The 25562-nt window shown below is 44.7% G+C and overlaps 1 protein-coding gene across 5 annotated transcripts in view; it reads left to right on the top strand.

Moving 5' to 3' along the window:
* The window catches only part of dhx40 (DEAH (Asp-Glu-Ala-His) box polypeptide 40), a 45124-nt gene extending 19864 nt beyond the window's left edge, over positions 1–25260 (top strand). For 4 of the 5 annotated variants that reach the window (XM_072242878.1, XM_072242880.1, XM_072242881.1 and 1 more), the window contains 9 exons: positions 5069–5251; positions 7081–7161; positions 10115–10272; positions 13037–13151; positions 14407–14515; positions 14667–14761; positions 20926–20995; positions 23051–23267; positions 24157–25260. In XM_072242878.1, the coding sequence (XP_072098979.1) occupies positions 5069–5251; positions 7081–7161; positions 10115–10272; positions 13037–13151; positions 14407–14515; positions 14667–14761; positions 20926–20995; positions 23051–23267; positions 24157–24269 (1141 nt within the window). In that variant the 3' untranslated portion in view covers positions 24270–25260. The remainder of the gene's footprint in view (positions 1–5068; positions 5252–7080; positions 7162–10114; positions 10273–13036; positions 13152–14406; positions 14516–14666; positions 14762–20925; positions 20996–23050; positions 23268–24156) is intronic. The other variant, XM_072242879.1, reaches the window with a different exon arrangement.
* Positions 25261–25562: the final 302 nt, after the last annotated feature.

Genomic DNA, 25562 nt, shown 5'->3' with positions numbered 1-25562 from the left:
TATTTTCTCTCCACTTAGAGAATAGTCAACCCTTTAATTTCTTCTACCAAAGTGCATGACCATACACTTCCTGACACTGTATCCCATCAGCCATTTCTTTGCCCATTCTCCTAATCTGTCTAAGTCCTTCTGTATCCTCTCTTCCTTCCTCAAAACTAACTGCCCCTCCACCTATCTTCATATTGTCTACAAACTTGGCCACAAAGCTACCAATTCCATCATTAAATCATTGAATATAATGTAAAAAGACTTGGTCCCAACATAGACCCCCGTGGAACTCCGCTAGACACCAGCAGCCTGTCAGAAAAGGCTGCCTGTATTCCCACTCTTTGCCTTCTGCCAATCATCAGAATCGGGTTCATTATCACCAGCATGTGATGTGAAATTTGTTAACTTAGCAGCAGCAGTTCAATGCAACACATAATATGGAAGAGAGAGAAAAATTAAAATAATAATAAATAAATAAGTTAATTGAAGTATGTTTATATTGAATAGATTAAAACAATGTGCAAAAGCAGAAATACTGTATATTTAAAAAAAAGGTGAGGTAGTGTCAAAGGGTTCGATGTCAATTTAGGAATCGGATGGCAGAGGGGAAGAAGCTGTTCCTGAATTGCTGAGTGTGTGCCTTTATGCTTCTTTCCCTCCTTCCTGATGGTAACAGTGAGAAAAGGGCATCCCCTGGGTGCTGGAGGTCCTTAATAATGGACGTTGCTTTTGAGACATCGCTCCCTGAAGATTTCCAGGGTACTTTGTAGGCTAGTACCCAAGATGGGGCTGACTAGATTTACAACCCTCTGCAGCTTCTTTTGGTCCTATGCAGTAGTTCCACCCCCCCCCCCAACCCCACACCAGACAGTGATGCAGCCTGTCCGAATGCTCTCCACAGTACAACTATAGAAGTTTTTGAGTGTACTTGTTGACATGCCAAATCTCTTCAAACTCCTAATGAAGTATAGCTACTGTCTTGTCTTCTTTATAACTGCATCGATGTGTTGGGACCAGGTTAGATCCTCAGAGATCTTGACACCCAGGAAGTTGAATCTGCTCACTCTCTCCACTTCTGATCCTTCTATGAGGATCGGTATGTGTTCCTTTGTCTTACCCTTCCTGAAGTCCACAATCAGCTCCTTCCTCTTACTGATGTTGAGTGCCAGGTTGTTGCTGCAGCACCACTCCACTAGTTGGCATATCTCACTCCTGTACGCTCTCTCGTCACCACCTGAGATTCTACCAACAATGGTTGTACCGTCAGCAAATTTATAGATGGTCTTTGAGCTATGCCTAGCCACATAGTCATGTGTATACAGAGAGTAAAGCAGTGGGCTAAGCACATGCCCCTGAGGTGCGCCAGTGTTAATCGTCAGCAATGAGGATATGTGATCACCAATCTACATAGATTGTGGTCTACCGGTTAGGAAGTCAAGGATCCAATTGCAGAGGGAGGTACAGAGGCCCAGGTTCTGCAACTTCTCAATCAGGATTGTGGGAATGATGGTATTAAATGCTGAGCTATAGTCGATGAACAGCATCTTGACGTAGGTATTTGTGTTGTCCAGGTGGTCTAAAGCTGTGTGGAGAGCCTTTGAGATTGCGTCTGCTGTTGACCTATTGTGATGATAGGCAAATTGCAATGGGTCCAGGTCCTTGCTGAGGCAGGAGTTCAGTCTAGTCATGACCAACCTCTCAAAGCATTTCATCACTGTCGATGTGAGTGCTACTGGGTGATAGTCATTAAGACAGCTCACATTATTCTCTTAGGCACTGGTACAATTGTTGCCTTTTTGAAACAAGTGGGAACTTCCGCCCGTAGCAGTGAGAGGTTGAAAATGTCATTGAATACTCCCGCTAGTTGGTTGGCACAGGTTTTCAGAGCCTTACCACCTTGCAAGGGTTTTTTCACTTTAAGGGCAGCCTAACATCGGCCTCTGAGACAGAGATCACAGGGTCATCAGGTGCAGCAGGGATCTTCACAGCTGTAGTTGTGTTCTCCCTTTCAAAGCAGGCATAGGAGGCTTTGAGTTCATCTGGTAATGAAGCATTGCTACCATTCATGCTATTGGGTTTGGCTTTGTAGGAAGTAATCCACTGCTTTATCCATGCTAGGATCCTTCCTATAATTCCATGGGCATGTAGCTTGTTACGCAGCCTCATGTGTGGCAACTTGTCAAAGGCCTTCCGAAAATGCAAGTACACAACATCAATCTATTCTCCTTTGTCTATTGTGCTTGTTACTTCTTCAAAGAATTCCAACAGATTTGTCAAGCAAGATTTTCCCTGGAGAAAACCATGCTGACTACGGCCTGTTTTATCATGTGCCTCAAAGTACTTTGAAACATCATCCTTAATAATCGACTCCAACACCTTCCCAACCACTGACTAACTAACTAACTAACTAACTAACTGGCCTATAGTTTCCTCTCTTCTGCCTCTCTCGCTTCTTGAAGAGTGGAGTGACATTTGTAATATTCCAGTCTTTCGGAACCATTTCAGAATCGAGTGATTCTTGAAAGATCATTCCTAATGGCTCCACGATCTCTTCAGCCATTTCTTTCAGTACCCTGGGCTGTACTCCATCTGGTCCAAGTGACTTATCTACCTTCAGACCTTTCAGTTTCCCAGGAACCTTCTCTCTAGTTATAATAACTTCACACACTTCATGCCCGTTGACAACTAGAATTCCCACAATATTGCTAGTGTCTTACGCAGTGAAGACAGATGCAAAATACTTATTCAGTTTGTCTGCCATTTCGTTGTCCCCCATTACTACCTCTCCAGCATCATTTTTTTGCAGTCCAATATCCACTCTTGCTTCTCTTTTATACTTTATGTATCTGAAGAAACTTTTGGTATTCTCTTTAATATTATTGGCTAGCTTACTTTTATATTCCATCTCTTTACCTTCTTAATTACTTTTTTAGTTGCCTTCTGTTGGTTTTTAAAAGCTTCCCAATACTCTAACTTCCCATTAACCTTTGTTCTATATATCCCCTCCTTTGGCTTTTATGTTGTCTTTGACCTCTCTTGTTAGCCATGGCTGTGTTATCTTCTCTTTAGAAAACTTCTTCCTCTTTGGGCTGCCTTCTGAATTGCTTCCAGAAATTCCAGCCATTGCTGTTCTGCCATCATCCCTGCCAGTGTTCTTTTCCAGTCAATTCTGGCCACCTCTGCTGTCACGCAGCTGGAATTTCTTTTACTCCACTGCGATACTGATACATCTGACTTTAGCTTCTCCTTCTCAAATTTCAGGGTGAATGCAATCATATTATGATCACTTGTCCCTGAAGGTTTTTTTTACCTTAAACTTTCTGACCAATTCTGGTTCATTGCACAACACCCAATCCAGAATAGCTGATCCTGGAGTGAGCTCAATCACAAGCTGCTCTAAAAAGCCATCTCGTAGGCACTCCAGATATTCCCTCTCTTGTAATCCAGCACCAACCTGATTTTCTCAATCTATCTGCATATTGAAGACCCCCATGACTATTGTAACATTGCCCTTTTGGCATACAGTTTCTATTTCCCATTGTAATTTGTTTGCGGAGACTGTATACAATTCCCATCAACATCTTTTTACCCTTGCAGTTCCTTAGCTCTATCCACAATGACTCGTTACCTCCTGACCCTATGTCACTTCTTTTTAATGATTTGGTTTTTATTTTTTTACCAATAGAGGAACACCACCCCCTCAGCCTTCCTGCCTATCCTTTCGATATAATGTGTATCCTTGGACATTAAGCTCCCAGCTATAATCTTTCAGCCATGATTCAGTGATGACTACAACATCATACCTGCCAATCTGCAACTGTGCTGCAAGTTCATCTACTTTATTCCGTATACTGCGTGCATTCAGATAAAACACCTTCAGTCCTGTATTCACCCTTTTCGATTTTGTTGCACCATGCTCAACCTTTTGATTCCTAACTTTGTCTGAGATCTTACCAACATCTACCTCCAAAACCTCTATACTAACTGTTCTGGCACTGTGGTTCCCATCCCCCTGCAACTCTAGTTTAAACCCTATGGTTCAGCATTAACAAACCTTCCCACTAGGATATTAGTCCCCCTCCAGTTCAGGAGCAAACTGTCTTTTCTGTACAGGTTCCACCTTCCTTGGAAGAGAGACCAATGATCCAAAAATCTTATGTTCTTCCTCCTACACCAACCTCTTAGCCTCATATTAAACTATATCATCTTCCTAGTTCTGACCTCACTAGCACGTGGCATGGGTAGTAGTCCTGAGATCACAACCCTAGAGTCCTGCCTTTTAACTTAGCACCTAACTCCCTATGCAGAACCTCATCACTTGTCCTGCCGTGGTCATTGGTACCTGCATGGACCATGACTTCTAACTGTTCACCCTCCCACTTAAGAATGCTCGAGACTCGATCGGAGAGATCCTGGACCCTGGCACCCGGGAAGCAGCATCTGGGAATCTCGTTCTTGCCCACAGAACCTTTGTCCATTCCCCTAACTAACAAATCCCCTGTCATCACGGTGTACCTCTTCTCTCCCCCTTCCCTTCTAAGTCACAGAGGCAGACTCAGTGCCAGAGACCTGAGCACTGTGACTTTCCTCTGTTAGCTCATTCCACCCCCCCCACCACCCCGACAGTATCCAAACTGATATGCCTGTTGTTGAGAGGGATGCCCACAGGGGTACTCTGCACTGGCTCTTTAACCCCTTTTCCCTTCCTGACTGTTACCCAGTTTCCTGCATCCTGCACCTTGGGTGTAACTACCTCTATACGTCCTATCACACCTTCAGCCTCCTGAATGATCTGGAGTTTATCAGTTCCAGCTCCCTCATCCCGCAAGAGGACCATTGCCCTCTCCTGCCTGTCACCTCAACCGATCTGAGCAGATATAACGAAGAGAAGGAAATAAACTTGAACTTTCCATTCTCTGAGTGAAGTCTGTCTTCTTAGAAGCCTCTAAGAGCTAAAGCCTTATGATCACCACTCTAACTTTACTTGCATCTATTTGCATTCAGTACGGTGCCAAAGTTTTTGAAGATTAAAAAGTTTTATTCCAGTTCAAAGCCTAACTGCTCCCTGTTGCCTCCGCAGGAGTGAGGCCATGCAGCGGACTGGTCGAGCTGGGAGGACGTCTGCTGGAAAGTGTTATAGGATCTACAGCAAAGAATTCTGGGAGAAGTGCATGCCAGATCACATGGTCCCAGAGATCCAGAGAGTTAGTCTAACATCAGTGGTCCTCACCCTCAAGTGCCTGGGTGTCAACAATGTTATTGGGTAACGTTGTTCAGATACAATTTCTGCTCTTTAACTGCCTTCCTCAGAGATGATGGATGTTGCCTTGCCTTTGTAATTCTACACAGGGATGAAATGTGAAGCAGACCAGGTATTTAGCCCTGATGAAGTGTCTCGGCTGAAACACTGACTGTTTATTCCTCTCCGTAGATGTTGCTTGAAGTTCTGTGTTCCTCCGGAATTCTGTGCGTGTTGCTCTGGATTTCTGCCAAGTCTCTTGCGTTTACACTTTTTAAGGCACCTCACAGATAGATGGGGTGGGAAAGGATTTTGGCACGTTGGCTTACATCAGTCAGGGCGTTGAGTATAGAAGTTGGAGTGTAATGTTGCAGTTGTAGAAGATGTTGGCAAAGCCACATGGGAGTATTATGCTCAGGTTTCTTCACCCTGCTGCAAGGAAGCTGCCATTAAACTGGAAAGAGTGCAGAATAACTTTACAAGGACGTTGCCAGAATTGGAGTGACTGAGTTATAGAGCAAAGTCAAGCTGGCTGGAGCTTTATTCATCAGAACGAAGGAGAATTGAAACCAATCACTGAAAAGCCTAGATAGAATGGATGTGGAGAGGATGTTTCTTATAATGGGGGAGTCTAGGACCAGAGGGCCAGTCTCTGAATAAAGAATGTCCCTTTGGAACAGATTTGAGGGGAAACTTCTTTAGCCTGGTGGTGGTGGTGAATCTGTGGAGTTCATTGCCACAGATGGCTGTGGAGGCCAAGTCATTGGGTATGTTTAAAGCAGAGGTTGATAGATTTGATGTTTTTCTTGAACGGATTGGTTCTTTGTCTTGTGGCTGTCTATGGGGAAGACAGATTTCAGGATTGTTTGATGCATACAGTTTTGATAAATAATTGTACTTTGATAGGTTATTGACCTGCAAGGGCACAAAGGTTATGGAGAGAAGGCGGGAGAGTGGAGTAGGGAGGGATAATAAATCAGCCATGATGGAATGGTAGGGCAGACTTGATGGGCCAAATGGCCTAATTCTGCTCTTATGTCTTATGGCCTTTCCCTGTCTGCTTTTCTAAGTTCAGGAGTTCTCCTTTGTAGCAAACTCTCTGCCTGTCACATTTTCTCTGCTTTGACAATCCTTGTAGCTGGCAACTTAGTTATGCAGCACAGAAACAGGCCCTTAGGCCCAACTGGTCCATGCCGACCAAGATGCCCATCTAAGCTAGTCCCATTTGCACACAAGGACTCTACATCTTCTGATCCTATGTCACCTCTTCCTAAGGATTTGATTTCATTTTTTATCAACACAGCCACCCCACCCACTCTGTCCGCTCGCCTGTCCTGTTGATACAGTGTGTATCCTTGGATGTTAAGCTCCCGGCTGTGATCTTCTTTCAGCCACAAATCAGTGATGTCCACAATGTCATACCTGCCAATCTCTAACTTCGCTACAAGATCGTTTACCTTGCTGTGTGCACTTCATGCCTTCAAATATAACAGTCCTGTATTCATCATTCTTTTTGATTTTGCCCCCCTGTTACATTTCAACTCATCCCACTGATTGCAATTTTGTCTTATCGTCTGCCAGTTCTTCCTCACAGTCTCACGACACTGCATCTAGTTGTACACCAACTGCCCTATCCTCAGCCCTATCACTCCAGTTCCTATCCCCCTGCCAAATTAAATTAAACCCTCCCCAACAGCTCTAGCAAACCTGTCTGCAAGGATATTGGTCTCCCTTGAGGCCAACTCAATTAAACTTAAGGTGAACCTTTCCTCCACCAGTCTGCAGTTCAGTCCATCACCGATCGAGGTGCAATCTCTCATCTCCTAATTGAGGATCTTCTGGTTGCTCTCCAGGTTCTCATACCTTGACAGGCCGGAGGAGAGACACATCCTGGAGGCACTGAAACAGCTTTACCAGAATGACGCCATTGACAGGTGGGTGAATGAGAGACCCAATCATTTAGGCAACCGGTCAGAAGAATATATTGTGCTGCTCCTGCAATACTGCACAGGATGTGCCCCGGAGTTGAGTTCGAGCCCACAACCTCCGACTGTACTATCTAAAGGAAATAAGCCACGCCAGCATGTTACAGTTCTCTTGCTAAGCAATCTGTTGTATTTATGATGCTTCCTCTTAAATTAAAAAATAATTATTTATTGTTAATCCCTCCTGTATAACGCAAATCTGAGGCAAGTTGAACCTGCCTTCATCCTCCCCTTACAGGATTAAAGATTAGATTTATTTGTCATCTTTATATTGAAATATACAGTGAACTGCATCATTTGTGTCAATGACCAACACAGTCTGAGGATGTGTGGGAGGCAGCCCGCAAGTGGCACCACGCTTTGGGCGCCAGCATGAGTTCAAAGTAAATAAAGTATTATCAAAGTACATATATGTCACCGTATACAACCCAGAGATTCATTTTCTTGTGGGCATACTCAATAAATCCAAGAACCATAATAGAATCAATGAAAGACCTCGCCAACAGGGCAGACAACCAGTGTGCTAAAAGTAACAAACTATGCAGATACAAAAAGAAAGAAATATTAATAGTAAATAAATAAACAATAAATATTGAGAACATGAGATGAATAATCCTTGAAAGTGAGTCCATAGGTTGTGGGAATATTTCAGTGAAATTGAGTGAAGTTAACCCCTTTGGTTTAAGAGTCTGATGGCTGAGGGGTAATTTTTTTTAAACCTGGTGGTGTGCTAGGCTCTCTGAAATGATAACACCATGGAATTTAAAGTTGCTGACCCTCGCCACTTCTGATCGTCCGGTGAGGACTGGCTCACGGACCTCCATTTTCCTCCTCCTGAAGTCAATAACCACTCCTTGGTTTTGCTGACTTTGAGTGAAAGGTTGCTCAGCCAAATTTTCAATCTCCCTCCTATATGCTGAATCATCACAACCTTTGATTTGGCTATGTCAGTGGTATCGTCAGTAAACTTGAATATGATATTGGAGTTATGCTGAGCCACAGTCATAAGTGTCAAGCGACAGAGCAGGGGGTAAGCACACAGCCTTGTGGTGCACCTGTGCTGATGGAGATTCTGGAGGAGATATTATTGCTGATCTGAACTGACTGGGGTCTGCAAGTGAGGAAATCGAGGATCCAATTGCACAGGGAGGTATGGTCTTGAAGCTTATTGATTAGTATTCAGGGGATGATGGTATTGAATGCCCAGTTGTAGTCAATAAAGAGCATCTAGTGTATGCATCTTTGTTGCCCAGATGTTTCATCACCAATGTCTCAAAACACTTCATCACGATGGGTGTAAGTGCTACTGGATGATAGTCATTGAGGCAGGTTATCACATACTTCTTAGACACCGGTATAATTGAAATCTGCTTGGTACCTCAGACTCCCAAAGTGAGAGGTTAAAGATCTCAGTGAACACTCCAGCAGTTGACCAGCACAGGTCTTTAATACTTGGCCAGGTATCCCATCTGATCCGGATGCTTTCCATGGGTTTACCCTACTGAAGGAAACTCGTGCGTCGACCTCAGAGACTGAAATCATAGGGTCATTGAGGACTCTGGGAATTTGTGAAGATGCCTTCATGAGTTGATGGTTAAAGTGAGAATAAAGGGCATTGAGCTCATCTGGGAGCAAAACTTTGTTGTCACCTATGTTGCTTAATTTTACATTATAAGAGGTGATAGCATTCAAGCCCTGTCACAGCTGTCGAGCATTCTTCAGTGATTCAAGTTTCATCCAGAATTGCCACTTCGCATGTGAGGTGACTTTCTGTAGATTGTACTTGGACCTCTTGGTCACCAGATCTGAATGCTATTGATCTGGCCCCCAGCAAACTGCAGATCTCATGATTCATCCAGGGCTTCTGGTTGGAGATGACTGAATGATTCTTTTTATAAAGTCCGTGACAACCATGGTGTATTCGTTCAGATCCTCTAATAAATCCTTGAATATGGTCCAGTCTACCAACTCCAAGCGTTCTTATAGCCTCTGCTCTGCCTCCTGTGACTACCTCTTCATTGTCCTTGGTTCTGGAGCCTTGCCTTTCAGCCTCTGCCTGTATGCAGGTAGGAAGAAGACAAACAAATAATCAGATTTCCTAAAATGTGGTTTAGGGATCGAACAGTAGGTGTACCTTATGTTAGTATCATGTTGGTCAAATGTGTTGGAACCCCTGGTATTGCAGATAATATGTTGATGATAATTGGGCAGAGAGTTTTTTCAAATAAGCTTGATTGAAGCTCCCGGCAATGATTTGAAAGGCACTTAGGTAGGATGTTTCTTGTTTGCTGATGGTGGCCTTCAGTACCTTGAGTGCTTGCTTAACATTGACTATTGGCAGCATGTGAACTGTAGTCAGGATTACGGAGGAGAACTCTTGGTAAGTAGAATGGTTGACACTTAATCATTAGTTGCTCCGGATCAGGCAGAATAAGAGTGCAACAAGACCATTGTGTCCGAGCACCATAAAGTGTTTATCATGAAACACAAGCCCCCACCCCTTGGTTTCTTCAAATCAGCAGTTCGGTACGTTGTTCTATTGAGATGCCGTTGGGTTTGATTGCGAATCGTTCATGTCTGGAGTGAGCCATGTCCCTGTGAAACACAAAATGCAGCAATCCCTCATTTCCCTCCAATACAGCCTCCAGGTCCTCAATCTTGTTCTCCAACAAATGTAAATTTCCTAACAGGATGCTGGGCAGAGGAGGTTTCATACCCCGTTATTGTAGTCCGCTTGGAGTCCTCTTATAATGTCTTTCGTCTTATGGTGTAACCATGTGGCCTATGACAATTATATTCACAATGGTCTAGTGGGATTTTTAACCTTCACCTGAGAGGGCTGATGGAGTCTTGGTCTTTGCAGAGATTTTACTGGTCATTTCTTTCCCCTTCCCTCTCTCAGGGCAGGTTGTGTGACCAAGCTCGGGCGGCTGATGGTGGAATTTCCTCTCCCACCACCTATGACACGGGCTCTAATTAAAGCAGCTGCACTGGATTGTGAGTGCCTTTTGCTTCCAGTGGCTGCGATGCTGTCTGTGGAAAATGTTTTCATTCGACCAGGTAAGAGGAGCAGTTCTTGAAATGGTTTGTACAACACTTTAGTATGTGCTCTCAATGCTCTTGCTGTTAGTGATACACAAGTGAAGGTGTCAGCCATTTTACACGGTGTGCACTCGGACCATTCTGATGGGTGGCCATCTTAATCTGAGTTTTGATTGAGGGGGAGAACGTAGCCCAGGTCACTTAGAGAATCTCCTGCTAGATCTTGAATAATTCTGTTTTATAATCTATTTTCTAATTGAAGACCTGAGTTTAGAGGAAAAGGTTGAACAGGTGAAGACCTTATTTCCTGGAGCATAGGAGAATGAGAAGAGTTTTGATAAGATGGATACAAAATAGGGTAAACGCAAGCAGGTTTTTCCACTGAAATTGGGTGAAAGGTCATCGGTTAAGGGTGAAAGGTGAAATATTTAAGGGGAACACAGGGAGGAACTTCTTCACTCAGAGAATGTGAGAGTGTGGAATAGTGAACGTGGGTTTGATTGCAAAGTTTAAGAGAAGTTTGGATAAGTATATGGATGGAAAAGTTTGGAGGGCTATGGTCCAGGTGAGGGTCGGATGGCTAGGCAGAATAAAAGTTTGGCACAGATTAGATGGGCCAAAGGGCCTGTTTCTGTGCTGTGGTGTTCTGTGACTCTATCTTGTTTAAGCTTCTTCATCCAGTTTTTCTGTTATTCCAGTAGTTGAGTACCACTATAGGTTAGTTATTCGAGTCTCTGGAGCAGGTCTTGAATCACTGTCTGGCAGGATGTGTGTGATAGTCCGCTCATTCTTCAGTATGACAACAAATTGCTATTATATTAGTCCAACACAGAGGCCACTTTATTAGGTACACTTCCTTGTTAATGCAAATATCTAATCAGCCAATCACATGGCAGCAACTCAATACGTAAGAACACGCAGACATGATCAGATCTTTGTGCTGTTGTTCAGAACAAACATCAGAATGGGGAAGAAATGTGATTTAAATGACTTTGACTGTGGAATAATTGTCAGTGCGTGACAGGGTGGTTCGAGAATCTCCTGGGATTTTCATGTACAACAGTAACAGAGAATGGTGTAAAAAACAAACAAAAAAAATCCATTGAGCAGCAGTTCTGTGGGCTAATGCATCTTTTTAATGAGCGGTCAGAGGAGAATGGCCAGACTGGTTCAATCTGACGGGAAAGTGACAGTAACTCAAATAACCAGGTGTTACAACAGCGGTGTGCAGAGGAGCATCTCGGAATGTACAACACATCAAACCTTGAAGTGGTTGCACTATAGTAACAGAAGACTAAGAACAGACACTATATTAGGTACAGGAGGTAGCTAATAAAGTGGCCACTGAGCATAAATTATTTGTTTCAACAGTGATTTTGCTTGTGGGCAGTTGCCTTGAGATTCCAGTTAAAGCTGATGAACTTTGGTAGATCATGCATTGTTATCAGCTGAACCTGGGTGACAGTGGTGTTGCAACAGATGTCCTCAGTCATTTGGTTCAGAGGGGAGCTGGGTCAGACTGGGTTACAAGTCATGATCACTGTCGAGTGACTGTGACTGCAGCTGCTTGTATGCATTGGGGGTGGACAGGCCCAGGCAAGGTCTGGCTGAACCCCTTCGGTTTGGATTCCCTAACCTGTTTTCTGTGCGAAGAATAGTGTTTACCACCCCAGTAGACACCTTAGTGAGCATTAGAGCCTTGAGTGCAAAAATCAGATTCAGACTCATTTATTTATCCCATGTATGTCAAAACATATAGTGAAATACATGGTTTGCGTTGACTGGCAGGACCTAGGGGTGAGCTGGGGGAAGTTGATAAGTGTCGCCGCACATTCCAGCACCAACATAGCATACCCACGATGCTCGGCAGAACACAGAACACAACAAACAACAAAACAACCTCAGCAAAAGAAGCCCCTTTCCTCCGTACAACCCACATGGGCAGTCCTCCAACCCTAGGATAGGCCTCCAGTGGACTCATGGTCATCAGGACTCGTAACTTCTCAAGTAGACTTCAAACTTGTAGATCCAGGGTTTGGGCCATCAGGCTTCAACTTCTGGACTTCTGATGTACCTTCAGATTCTGATCTTTGGTATTAACCCAAGAAATAGCCAATGAAGGGACCCTGAAGTCTTGTGGGGCTTGACCAGTTGGAACATTGAGCACAGAGCAGTACAGTATTTGTAACAGTAACAGTGCGGTATCTGTCAACATGGAGTAGAGAGCAAGTTTGTAATTGTGGCAGGAGTAAAGGATGTTGAGAATGGTGAGGGTGGAGTGCCGTGGGAGGGGTGTGGGACAGGTGGCAGAGGAATGCTGGGGCAGGAAGTGGTGTGGGTGCAGACACACCCAGTCCTGAGACACCAGGCAAAGTCATTTCATTCGAAACAATTGGTTTATTGATCATTACAGAATGTCTCCTGGGTGCTTCCCGCTCCCTTCCCCTTTTCCCAACCATGAGTCCCTGTCCCCTTTCTACTCTCAGTCCACAATAGAGACCCATATCAGAATCAGGTTTATCATCACTCACATATGTTATGAAATTTGTTTAGTTTTTTTTTGTGGCAGTAGTGCAGTGTAATACATAAAATTATATAAATTTATTTAAAGTACATCAAATTACTGCAGTACTATGCGAAGGTCCCAAGCACCCTAGATATGTCTGTGTGTGTCTGTGTATGTGTATATATCTAAGTCTTTTGCACAGTGTTGTAAAATGTGGGGCGGCTTATTGAGCTGCAGAGCTGACAGCTACTGAGGTTCAGTGCTTTGACCCAACAGGGAACCCAGACAAGCAGAAGGAGGCTGAGCTGAGGCACCAGCAGCTGGCTCAGGAGGCTGGCGGCAGTAATGACTTCTTAACATTACTCAACATCTTCAAGACATGCAAGGCAAGGTATGGCCAACGTGGGAAGTTGAGGAGAGGGTCTCAGCAGTGTGGGTCAGCTTGGTCTTCTTGAAGAGCTTGGGACTGGGAGATGTAAAAGTTAGGGGGCCTGTTAGTCCAGGTCATTTGGCCCATGATGTTGTGCCAATGTTTTAACCTACTCCAAAATCAATCTTACCCTATACTTTTCTCCAATCACCTTAAAATTAAGCCCTCTTGCATTACCTATTTCTTCCTCTTCTTCTTGGCCCTAAGTTGCCAGTGTAGCATAGGCCATTGGTGACCTCCTGTCTCCATTGTCCAAAAGTCGATGGTAAGGTTGGAGTTCATCAACGTTCCTACAAGTTATCTACTTATTGAGATAAAGTGCAGAATAGGCCCTTGCAGCCCTTTGAAACACGCCGTCCAGCAATCCTCCAATTTAACCCGAGCCTAATCACGGGGCAATTTACAATGACAATTAACCTACCGTCCAGCAAGTCTTTGGACTGTGGAAGGAAACTGGAGCACCCGGGGGAAACTGATGCCATCACAGGAAGAAGGTACAAACTCCTTACAGGCAGCAGCGGGAATTAAACCCGGTTCCCCTGTACTGTAAGTATTGTGCTAACCACTACACTATCATGCTGTACAGGAGATTGCCCTATACAGCTTCACCAGAACCTTGTTGGCCGGCCTCAGCCCGTTTCCACTTCCCACGACGGGGACTTTGAGCCCTGGGGAAATGGAGCTGGCTGTCCCTTAACATCTTGTACATACCTCTCTGTAAAGAGTTACTCTAACCGCTACTTTGCCACGCCACATTCATTGGTTAGTTGGTCACTGTAAGTTATCCTGAATTTGTAGGTGAGCGAGAATCTGGGGGAGTTGATGAGCACAAGGTAAAATAAATAAAAAATAGTGTTATTGTAAGTGAGTGGTTGATGGACAGCAGGGAAACAGTGGGCAGAAGGGCCTGTTTCTCTGCTGTATCTCTATGACTATTGCACCTCTGATAGCATAACACTTCCTCAGTCCTGCATTGGTAGTAGCTGGTTAAATTATACACTTATATCTCTGAAGTGGGTGACGTAGCTCGTGAGTAGACGCAGTGCTTAGTGTCTGGGGTCACAAGTGTGAACAATTGAGCAGAATCGTCTCCAAATGACTTTGATGAAATGGATGACTTCTGGTTTACTGCTGTCATCCTATGAAAGTTGGGGACACTTCTTTCACTTCTGGCGCATATTTCCCGTCACTCACGTGTTATATCCCCCCCCCGCAGTGACTCCCCATCTTCCTGGTGCCGAAAATACTGGCTCCACTGGCGAGCGATGAAGACTGCGTTTAGTGTGGAGACCCAACTCCAGGAGATACTCAGGAAAATGAAACAGGTTCGTGTGCCCAAGAGTTTACATTTCTTGAATTTCAATTTAAAATGCTTTTGCTTTCTCCTTCACCTTTTCCCACTGCATCTCTCGCTCGCCTTGCTCTCCCATCCTTTTGGGCGCAACTCCAGAATGACGTCCCTGTTGTTATTTACAGAGAAAGGACTTTCCCTCAGAGACGTACAGTGGCTCCAAGAATGAGCTGCTGAGGAGATGTTTGTGTGTTGGATATTTCTCCAATGTTGCCAGAAGGTAATTAGTGTTTCAGCCCTAGTCCCTTTGTCTCTTGTCTGGGGAATCTTTGTAAAGATTAGCTTTATTTGTCATATATACCTTCAGGGTAAAAGGTGCACAATATCAAAAAGGGTGGATACAGGACTGAAGGTGTTGCATTTGAATGCGTGCAGTATACGGAATAAGGTAAAATAACTTGCAGCACAGTTACAGATTGGCAGGTCTAGATAGAGAGATATACTTTATTAATCCCGAGGGAAATTTGGTTTCGTTACAGCCGCACCAACAAAGAATAGAGCGTAAATATAGCAATACAAAAACCACAAACAATCAAACAACAAAATGCAAACTATGCCAGATGGAAAATAAGTCCAGGACCAGTCTATTGGCTCAGGGTGTCTGACCCTCCACGGGAGGAGCTGCAAGTTCGATGGCCACAGGCAGGAACGACCTCCCGTGCCGCCCAGTATTGTATCTCAGTGGAATATGGCCAAAGTCCAACAGTAAGAAGTTCAATATCCGGTCTACAAACACTTTCCTCGATCGTAATATGACCCGGATTGTACCATCTGTTGTTAACCAGAACAGTAAGCACCCAATTCCTTTACACTTACCACTCTCAGTGCACTTCCAGTCAGCCGGAACGGTCTGGAAGCCGTCCATGGAGAAGTTTTGATCGGGAATGTCCTCGTGCAGCCCTGTTCCAGTGAAGCACATAACACTGCACTCCCGAAATGTTCTCAAACACCTGGCTAGCGCCGTGATCTCGTCCATTTTATTACCTACCGAACTCCTCTTCTCCATAAGTCTCTGTCGTCTCGACCCGGTCCTCTTTCCTCGACTTTGTGATCCCTCTCTGCATCCTCTGTGTGTTTTCCTCCAGATTTCAGCGGGGGTGTCCGCCGCTCTGCTGGCTAAACCGGCCGGCATTAGCGCATGATGTTGTAGATATCACAGAATCATAGCTGGGAGCTTAATGACCAGGGATACACATTTTATTGAAAGGACAGGCAGGAAGGCAGAGCGGTGGTGCTCTGTCGGTAAAACTGAAATCAAATCATTAGAAAGAGGTGACATAGGGTCGGAATGTTTTGAATTATTGTGGACCGAGCTAAGGAACTACAAAGGTAAAAAGACTCTGATGGGAGTTGTATACAGACCCCCCCAAACAGTAGCAAGGGTGTGGCCTACAAATAACAACAGGAGATTAAAAATATGCATGCTAAAAGGGCAATGTTACAATAGTCATTGGGGACTTCAGTATGTGGGTAGATTGGGAAAATCGGGTTAGTGCTGGATTCCAGGATGTGAAATTTCTAGATTGCCTACAAGATGGCTTTTTAGAGCAGCTCATGGTTGAGCCCACTCAGGGATCAGCTATTCTGATTGGGTGTTTTGCAATGAGCCAGAATTGATCAGAGAGCTTAAGGTAAAAGAACCCGCAGGGGTAATTGATCACTTAGACCACAAGATATAGGAGCAGAATTAGGCCGTTAGGTCCATCTGCAGTTTTATCATGGCAAATCCATTGTTCTTCTCAATCCCACTCTGCTGTCTTCTCCCTGTACCCCTTCCTACCCTGCCCAATCAAGAACCTATCAACCTCTGCCTTAATATACATACAGAGTTGGCCTCCACAGCTGCCTGTGGCAATGGATTCCACCGATTCATCACTCTCTGGCTAACGAAATTCCTCCTCATCTCCATTCTAAAAGGAAGCCCCTCTATTCTGAGGCTGTGCCCTCTGGTCTTAGACTCTCCCGCCATAGGAAACAACATTTAATTGGTTTCAATGAGGTCATCCCTCATTCTTCTGAATTCTAGTGAATACAGGCCCAGAGGCATCAAACGCTCTTCATATGACAAGCTGTTCAATCCTGGAATCATTTTTGTGAACTTCCTTTGAACCCTCTCCAGTTTCAGCACATCCTTTCTAAGATTAGGGGCCCAAATCTGCTCACTTGTATGACTTCCGCATTTTATCTGGTTATTGTCCACCCCAGTTACTTTAGCTCAAGTGTGGTAGTTGGTATGAGTAGCAGGTGTTGGTGGAAAGCCCTGTCGTTAGCAGTGGTCTGTCTGAATCCTGGTGCAAAAATTTTGGCATGTTTTGGGCTTTTCTGTATGGTCCCACTCTGCTCTTACTGATCACCTAACTCACAGAAAATTCTGCTAGAACATTTAAAACGTGAATTGCATATAAACTGATTGATGGATTAGAGAACACTGTTTGTATTATGCAGGCAAATTGGTTATTACAAATACACATTTTTGATCAGGACATAGCCCCGTAGTAATCAGACGTCATTGTCTCTTAAGTACACAGGCTACCAGTTTCACTGCTGGAGGCGACTCTAGAGAATTTCTTTGGAAATTGCCAAGCAATTACTTCCATTGACACTTGTGGAACCCATCTCTAAGGCCTCCGTCGTTCATAGTTGACCACGGATATTGCGTCCTAACTGTCGGGATACTCAAGCCTGGGCAGTACAATATGGAGAGCAAGCTGTTGCCCATGTGGCAGTCTCCTCTGCTCCACGCACCTGATGAATCCAAAGAAAGGGCAGAGACCGATACAGTCTGGTAGCAGCAGCGTGGCAGGAGTTGCCAGTCAGCACTGAGTGCAGTGCAGGACTGCCTTAGGGACTGCAGCTGCAGATTCTTCCCGTGGGGATTTACTCCCAAAGCCTTCTGCATGAGTGGGTTTAGCTGCAAGGCAGTGGAGGTTTGACATCACAGTTTTCCTTCTCCTAAATGAGCAGTGAACCACAGCTGACAAGCCCCATCTGCCCAAAGCAAGGCACCGGTAACCCACCTTTTCCCCTTCTCCTGTCAGTAGAAATGGTTCCACCTGGCTTAGTAGCCAAGTCACGCATGAAGGCCAGGAGCTGGACTTGGTTATCAGAGGCTATTTGAGATCCATGTTATTGGGAGCATTTAATAGGTAGTGGGAGCTTGTTCCTATTACCAGGCTCGGCTATAACAACCTTAAGAAATCAGAACTAATCTCTATCAAACAACGTAATATGTAGCCTTAAACACAAAAGGTTCTGCAAACGCTGGAAAACTTGAGCAATACATACAAAATGCTGGAGGAACAGAGCAGGACTGGCAAAGACTGTAGAGGAGAATAACCAGTTGACATTTCAGGCTGAAACCCTTCATCAGGACTGAAGCATATATAGCCTTAAGCATTTTTATCTTGGAGTAACAAAATACATTGAAAAAAAATTATAGCCAATATCCTGGCAGGGAGGTTTGCTAATGCTGTTGGAGAGGGTTTAAACTAGAATTGCTGGGGGGGTGGGAACCGAACTGAAGAGATGGAGGAAGGGGCGGTTGGCTCACAAATGAAGAAAGCTTGTAGGCAGTGTGAGAGGGAGGGTAGGCAGTTGATAGAGAAGGGATGTGCTCAGACCGATGGCTTGAGATGTGTCTGTTTTAATGCAAGAAGCATCATGAACAAAGCGGATGAGCTCAGAGGGTGGATCAATACTTGGAGCTACGATGTTGTGGCCATTACAGAGACTTGGATGACTCAGGGCAGGAATGGCTACTTAGAGGGCCAGGGTTTAGATGTTTCAGAAAGGACAGAGAGGGGGACAAAAGAGATGGAGGCTTGGCACTGTTGATCAGAGATAGTGTCATGGCTGCAGAAAAGGAAGAGGTCATGAAGGGATTGTCTACAGAGTCTCTGCGGGTGGAAATTAGAAACAGTCAATAACTCTACTGCGTGTTTTTTATAGACCACCTGATAGTAACAGGGGCATCGAGGAGCAGGTAGGGAGACAGATTCTGGAATAGTGCAATAATAATGGGGTTGTTGTGATGGGAGATTTTAATTTCCCCAATATTGATTGGTATCTCCCTAGAGCCAAGGGGTTTAGTGGGGGTGGAAGGTTTCTTGACACAGTGTGTAGATAGGCCTACAAGAGCAGAGGCTGTACTTGATCTGGTATTGGGAAGTGAACCTGGTCAGGTGTCAGGTCTCTGAAGAGCATTTTGGAGATAGTGATCACAATTCTATCTCCTTTACCATAGCATTGGAAAGAGATAGGAGAAGACAAGTTAGGAAAACACTTAATTGGAGTAAGGGGAAATATGAAGCCATCAGGCAGGAACTTGGAAGTATAAACTGGGAGCAGATGTTCTCAGGGAAATGTACTGCAGAAATGTGGCAAATGTTCAGGGGATATTTGTATGTCGTTCTGCATAGGTATGTTCCAATGAGACAGGGAAAGGATGGTAGGGTACAGGAACCGTGGTGTACAAAGACTGTTGAGAATCAAGTCAAGGAGAAAAGAAAAGCTTACAAAAGGTTCAAAAAACTAGATAATGATAGAGATCTAGAAAATTATAAGGCTAGCAGGAAAGAGCTTAAGAATGAAATTAGGAGAGCCAGAAGGGGCTATGAGAAGGTCTTGGTGGACAGGATTAAGGAAAACCCCAAGGCATTCTACAAGTATGTGAAGAGCAAGAGGATAAGACGTGAGAGAATAAGACCTATCAAGTGTGACAGTGGGAAAGTGTGTATGGATCAGAGGAGGTAGCGGAGGTACTTAATGAATACTTTGCTTCAGTATTCACTATGGAAAAGTACCTTAGCAATTGTAGGGATGACATACAGCGGACTGAAAAGCTTGAGCATATAGTCATTAAGAAAGAGGATGTGCTGGAGCTTTTGGAAAGCATCAGGTTGGATAAGTCACCGGGACCGGACGGAATATACCCCAGGCTACTGTGGGAGGCAAGGGAGGAGATTGCTGAGCTTCTGGCGATGATCCTTGCATCAACATCAATGGGGGCAGAGAGATTTCGGAGGACTGGAGGGTGCGAATGTTGTTCCCTTATTTAAGAAAGGGAGTAGAGATACCCCTGGAAATTATTGACCAGTGAGATCTTACTTCAGTGGTTGGTAAGTTGATGGAGGAGATCCTGAGAGGCAGGATTTATGAACATTTGCAGAGGCACAATATGATTAGGAATAGTCAGCATGGCTTTGTCAAAGGCAGGTCGTGCCTTACGAGCCTAATGGAATTTTTTGAGGATGTGACTAAACACATTGATGAAGGTCAAGCAGTAGATATATATGGATTTCAGCAAGGCATTTGATAAGGTACCCCATACAAGGTTTATTGAGGAAGTAAGGCATGGGATCCAGAATTGTCTTGCCCACAGAAGGCAAAGTGTGGTTGTAGATGGGTCATACTTGCATGGAGGTCGGTGACCAGTGGTGTGCCTCAGGGATCTGTTCTGGGATCCCTTCTCTTCATGATTTTTATAAATGACCTGGATGAGGAAGTGAAGGGATGTGTTAGTAAATTTGCTGGTGACGCAGATGTTGGAGGTGTTGGGGATATTGTGGAGGGCTGTCAAAGGTTACAGCGGGACATCGATAGGATGCAAAACTGGGCTGAGAAGTGGCAGATGCCTTGTAAATCTCCTCTGCACCCTTTCAATAGTTTCCACATGCTTCCTGTAGTGAGGCGACCAGAACTGAGCACAGTACTCCAAGTTGGGTCTGACCAGGGTCCTATATAGCTGTAGCATTAGCTCTTGAACTCAATCCCACGGTTGCTGAAGGCCAATACACTGTATGCCTTCTTAACCACACAGTCAACCTGTGCAGTAGCTTTGAGTGTCCTATGAACTCGGACTCCAAGATCCCTCTGAACCTCTACACGCGGATACAATAGGGTGTTTTAAGAGACTCTTGAAAGGTACATGAAAATTCTGCATGAATTAGCCCCCCCCCCATTTTCCCATTGTCACAATTGTTTTTGAAACCCAATTCTAAGGTTTCTGAGGAATGCAACGATATGGTTCTAGCAGAACTACTTGTATTTCATGAAGGATTTTTGCTGCCAGCAAGCCCTGGGCTTGTTTAATCTCAGCAGCTAAACATCTGAACATTGGTGCAGGAACAGGACCAAACGCCCTCGTCACTCAGTAGCACCTTGACTTGTGTTGCTACGGGGAGTAATTTGTCAGCAGAGACATTTGGTTGTGTAGAGAAATCTGGCGTCTGTTTACAGTATGGGAGCTGATTAGTCCAGTGGGGTGGAAGACATGGAATAATCTCCACGAGTCCTAACATTGATTCGGGCTTCCCGGTGCCTGGATACTTTTCACTGATGGACCTCATATGGTCACGTAAAGTAATGTGTCCTATTTCTTTGCAGGTCTGTCGGTAAAGCCTTTCACACGATGGATGGTCATGGATCGGTTGTCCACATCCACCCTTCCTCTGTCGTATGTAGCTGTTTATAGTGTTTATGTCTACAGTTTAATTCTGCCTGCATGTTTTCCAGCAGGTGGGACACAGGCGGTTGATATTGACAGCTGAACCCGAGCTTGTCCCACTGGGAGTGAACGTAGACAGGAACCTGTTGATTATTGCATCTCCCTGGCTCAGCTGATGCCTAGACCCTCTTGGCTGACATCTCCTCTGCCTATGGGTGTCTTCACCCACTGAGTAATCAGGCAACCGAACAACAATGCTGCACACCGCCCATCCCTCAATAGAGTAAAGCCATGGTACTTCTAGAGCATTGTCAAACACTACAGCGCAGAAACAGACCCTTTGGCCCATCTAGTCTGTGCCAAACTTTTATACTATTATTCTGCCTGGTCCCATCAACGTGTAATTGAACAACACACTTCTCATCCATATGCGCATTCAAACTCCTCTTAAATATTGAAATCAAACCCGCATCAACCACTTCCGGTGGCAGCTCGTTCCACACTCTCACCACCGTCTGAGTGAAGAAGCTCCCCCCCATGTTCCCGTTAAACATTTCACCTTTCACCCTTAACCTATGATCTCTAGTCCTGGTCTCACCCAACCTCAGTAGAAAAGCCTGCTTGCATTTCCCCTCATAATTTTGTATACCTCTATCAAATCTCCCCTCATTCTCCTACACTCCAGTGAATAGTCCGAACCTATTCAACCTTTCCTTATAACTCAGGACCTCCAGTCCTGGCAATGTCCTTGTAAATCTTCTCTGTACTCTTTCAATCTGATTGATATCTTTCTTGTATGTTGGTGACCAGAAATAATACTCCAAATTATACCTCTCCGACGTCTCATACAATTTCAACATAACATCCCAATTTTTGTACTCAGTGCATTGATTTATGAAGACCAACGTGCCAGAAGCTCGCTTTATGACTCTCTTCTACCTGTGATGCCACGTTCAAGGAATTATGGGTCTATATTCCCAGATCCCTCTGTTCTATGGTACTCCTCGGAGTAAGTCCTACCCTGGTTTGTCCTCCCAAATTGCAACACCATATGCTTGTCTGCATCTTCTGAATTGTGTTTGTTGAATTAAACACAATGAATCCCACCCCTTGCCCTCACCCCCTGAGTCCTGGTGGTGGAGAGACGGAACAGACCACTGAAGCACAGCAGGCAGTGATGGAGCAAAAGAACTGGGGAATTATTGAAGACCAGACTGGAGGGCGTGACAGATTGGGGTAGTTTAAAGATGGGAAGAGTCCATTTCTAGGACAGTAGAACATATAACATAGAACAGTAGAGCACAGTACAGGCCCTTCGGCCTCAAAAATGTCAACTTTTTAACCTACTCCAAGGTTAATCCTACCTTTCCTCCCACATAGCCCTCAATTTTTCTTTCATCCATGTGCTTCTCCAAGAGTTTTTTATGAATGTCCCTAATGTATCTCCCTCTACCATCACCCCAGCAGCGCAATTCACATATCCACTACGCTCTGTGTAAAAAAAAAACTACTTCTGACATCCCCACTATACTTCCCTCCAATCATAGAGTCATAGAAAAGTACGGCACGGAGACAGGCCCCTCAGCCCATCTTGTCCGTTCTAAACCTACCCCCATCTACCTGCATTCGGACCATAACCCTCCATACCCCTACCATCCACATACCTATCCAAACTTCTCTTGTGTTGAAATCGAGCTCACATGCACCACTTGCACTGGCAGCTCGTTCCACACTCTCACCACCCTCTTAAAATGACATTCTCTTGTATGAACCATATCCGCCCTGGGAAAATGTCTCTGGCTATCCATTCTGTCTATGCCTCTTACCATCTTATACACCTCTATCCAGTCACCTCATCCTCCTTCACTCCAAAAAGAAAAGCCCTAGTTCCTCAGCCTTTCCTCATACGACATGCTCTCTAATCCAGATAGCGTCCTGATAAACCTCTGCATCCTTCCTACAATGAGGCAACCAGTTGGTTCTCCCTGAGGATGTTACGTTATACTAAGGGGCAAAGTCGAACATGATTGAAAATGAAGCCTCACCCTTGTATTCTGTTTTCAGCTGTTTGACCAGGAGAACCAACTTGATTGGGTTATTTTTCACGATGTCATGGTCACGTCCAAGATCTACATGCGGACTCTGTGCCCCATTCGTTACGAGTGGGTGAAGGATCTGCTGCCCAAGCTGCATGAAGTGGATGTGTACCAGCTGAGCAGGGTGGCGAGGGATGAGGGGCCCAGAGATGTGGGCCGACAGCAGCAGAGCAAAAGAACATCAGGTGAGCATCTGCCACCACCATCTCCTCCTGTCTTCACTTGGGGAGAGTGACCTTCGTTGAGTTATGATCTCTCATCGCCATCAATGCAGAGCGTGTTCAACGTCCCTGAGCCTTTGGTGATATTTCTCACATCGTGGGTGCTACTGGCAGGGCCAGTATTGGTTGCCATGGTTACTCTCGAGAAAATGAGTTGCCTTCTTAAACATGGAACATCAAACAGTACAAGCCTGTGGCCAGACAAATCAGATCATTTAATCATTTTTAAATTATTTAGAGATACAGCACATTAACAGGTCCTTTCAGCCCAACAAGCCTGTACCACCCAATTACACCCGTGGACCAACTAACCTACCAACCCATATGTCTTTGGAATTTGGGAGGAAACCCATGTAGTCACGGGGAGAACGTGCAAGCTTCTTACAAACGACAGCAGAATTGAACCCAGTTTACTAGCGCTGTAATCATGTTGCACTAACCACTACGCTACTGTGTTGCCCCACCCAATGCTGACCTAAACTAATCCCTTCTGCCTACAACCAAAGTAATCACTTCTGCCTACATAAAGGTCCATTCCTTCCATTTTGTACGTCGTCATCTTCTTATCTATGAGCCTCTTGAAGAGGCCCACACCACCATCACAGGCAGTGTGCATTCCAGGCACCCACTGCTCTTTCATTATCTGATGTACAGACTACAGCAGGAATCGAACCCCAGTCTTACAGCTGGCCTTGTAAGGTGATGTGCTAACCCCTGCAAATCCTTAGGTATTGACCTTGTATGGTTTACAAGCATCAGAACTGAAGGAGTTATTTCCCATTTGAGCTCTCTGCTGCTTTCTGGTTTTAAATAAGGGTATTTGACCTTCCCTCCTTCTCTCCCCCTCTTGCAGAGGAAGCTCTGGAAGAAGTTCTGAGGAAGCTGGAAAAGAGGAACGATGAGAAGTCCATATCAGATGCTCGGGCTCGATACCTTCAGCGCAAGCTGGACAAGGCACAGAACTAGGTGGGGCAGTGAGGCTGGAGCAAGGTTGTCACTGGACAGGCACCATGACCCCAATCCTGGACCGGGAGGCGCATGGGGTGCAAGTTCAGACCCTTCTACGGTCTTGGTAGAGGGGGGATTACATTTCCGCAGGGGCTAAAGGCAAATCTCTTGAAGCATTGTGGAGTTGAGAATATGAATACTTTGCATGTGGTGGTGTTGGAATGTGGGGGAGCGACTATCAGACACTGGCACAGGATTTACCTGTCAGTCTGAGGATCCAATTATCCCCCACCAACCTATCTCAAGGACTAGTATTTACAATCATAATGCACATTTGTCAATTCATCACACTGTGATTATACTGCTGTCGCTGTGTCAGGGAATACACATGACATAGAGGGGTTATGGTCTGGGTGCAGGTGAGTGGGCAGATGAATAGTTTGGCATGGACTAGATGGGCCAAAGGGCCTGTTTCTGTGCTGTAGTGTTCTGTGACTCGGTTACTTCAGCAAATATTGACAGACCACATGCAAATGTTGTAGCCCTTTTATCGAGAAATATGAGCTGAATCTTAAATCCTTTTCCGCAGATGAAAACCATCTTAAAGCTCCAGAACTTACAAATTAATAATATTGGATGTTGTTACCTAAAGGCCCCATTGTTATGGCTCATGAAATGTGACCCTGTTACCATCTGAATACTTTAACCAGGTTAGAGAAACACTGCACAGAGGTACTTCACAACTGACCTACCTTTACTGTTGGTGTCATGGTTTGGTGATCGGAACTACATGTTCGATGGTGCACCGTCCTGTCGGACTCCGGGGAAGTGGGAGAAAGAGGAGTGATGAAATACGGAGCCATTCAGTGTGGTGTATGAATAGATGCTGTGTTAAATGAATCACTTTTGTCTGATTTATTTGTATAACTTTTTATAAATTATGAAAAAATATACTTTAAGGTAACTTTTGTAATGTTTTATTTTCAATAAAATGAGATGCAACCCTTAATCCGCAACAGTTGAAATTATTGGAGTTTTAAACTTGGAACTGTCCCTTTCACCACTGGAGCAAGCAGGCCTGATACCACTGAGGATACAATGTATGATTTTTGTGTGGTTTATTATAAAATACTTCATAAATTTCTTAATTCACTTGTGCCGGTCAAGGATATGGGTTCTGTAGCACAACCGGATAATGGATCCTTCCTTGATCTATAACGCCTGACCTTGACTGGGAATTCTATCAGCAAGGCCCCGCTCTGATCTCTGCCAACATTCACATTCATGAACTTTTGACTAAGTTCACTAAAT

Source organism: Mobula birostris, chromosome 25, assembly GCF_030028105.1.
Source record: "Mobula birostris isolate sMobBir1 chromosome 25, sMobBir1.hap1, whole genome shotgun sequence".
NCBI lineage: Eukaryota > Metazoa > Chordata > Chondrichthyes > Myliobatiformes > Myliobatidae > Mobula > Mobula birostris.
Note: the sequence above shows the minus strand (reverse complement) of the source record. Positions and strands in the feature narration are given on the sequence as shown.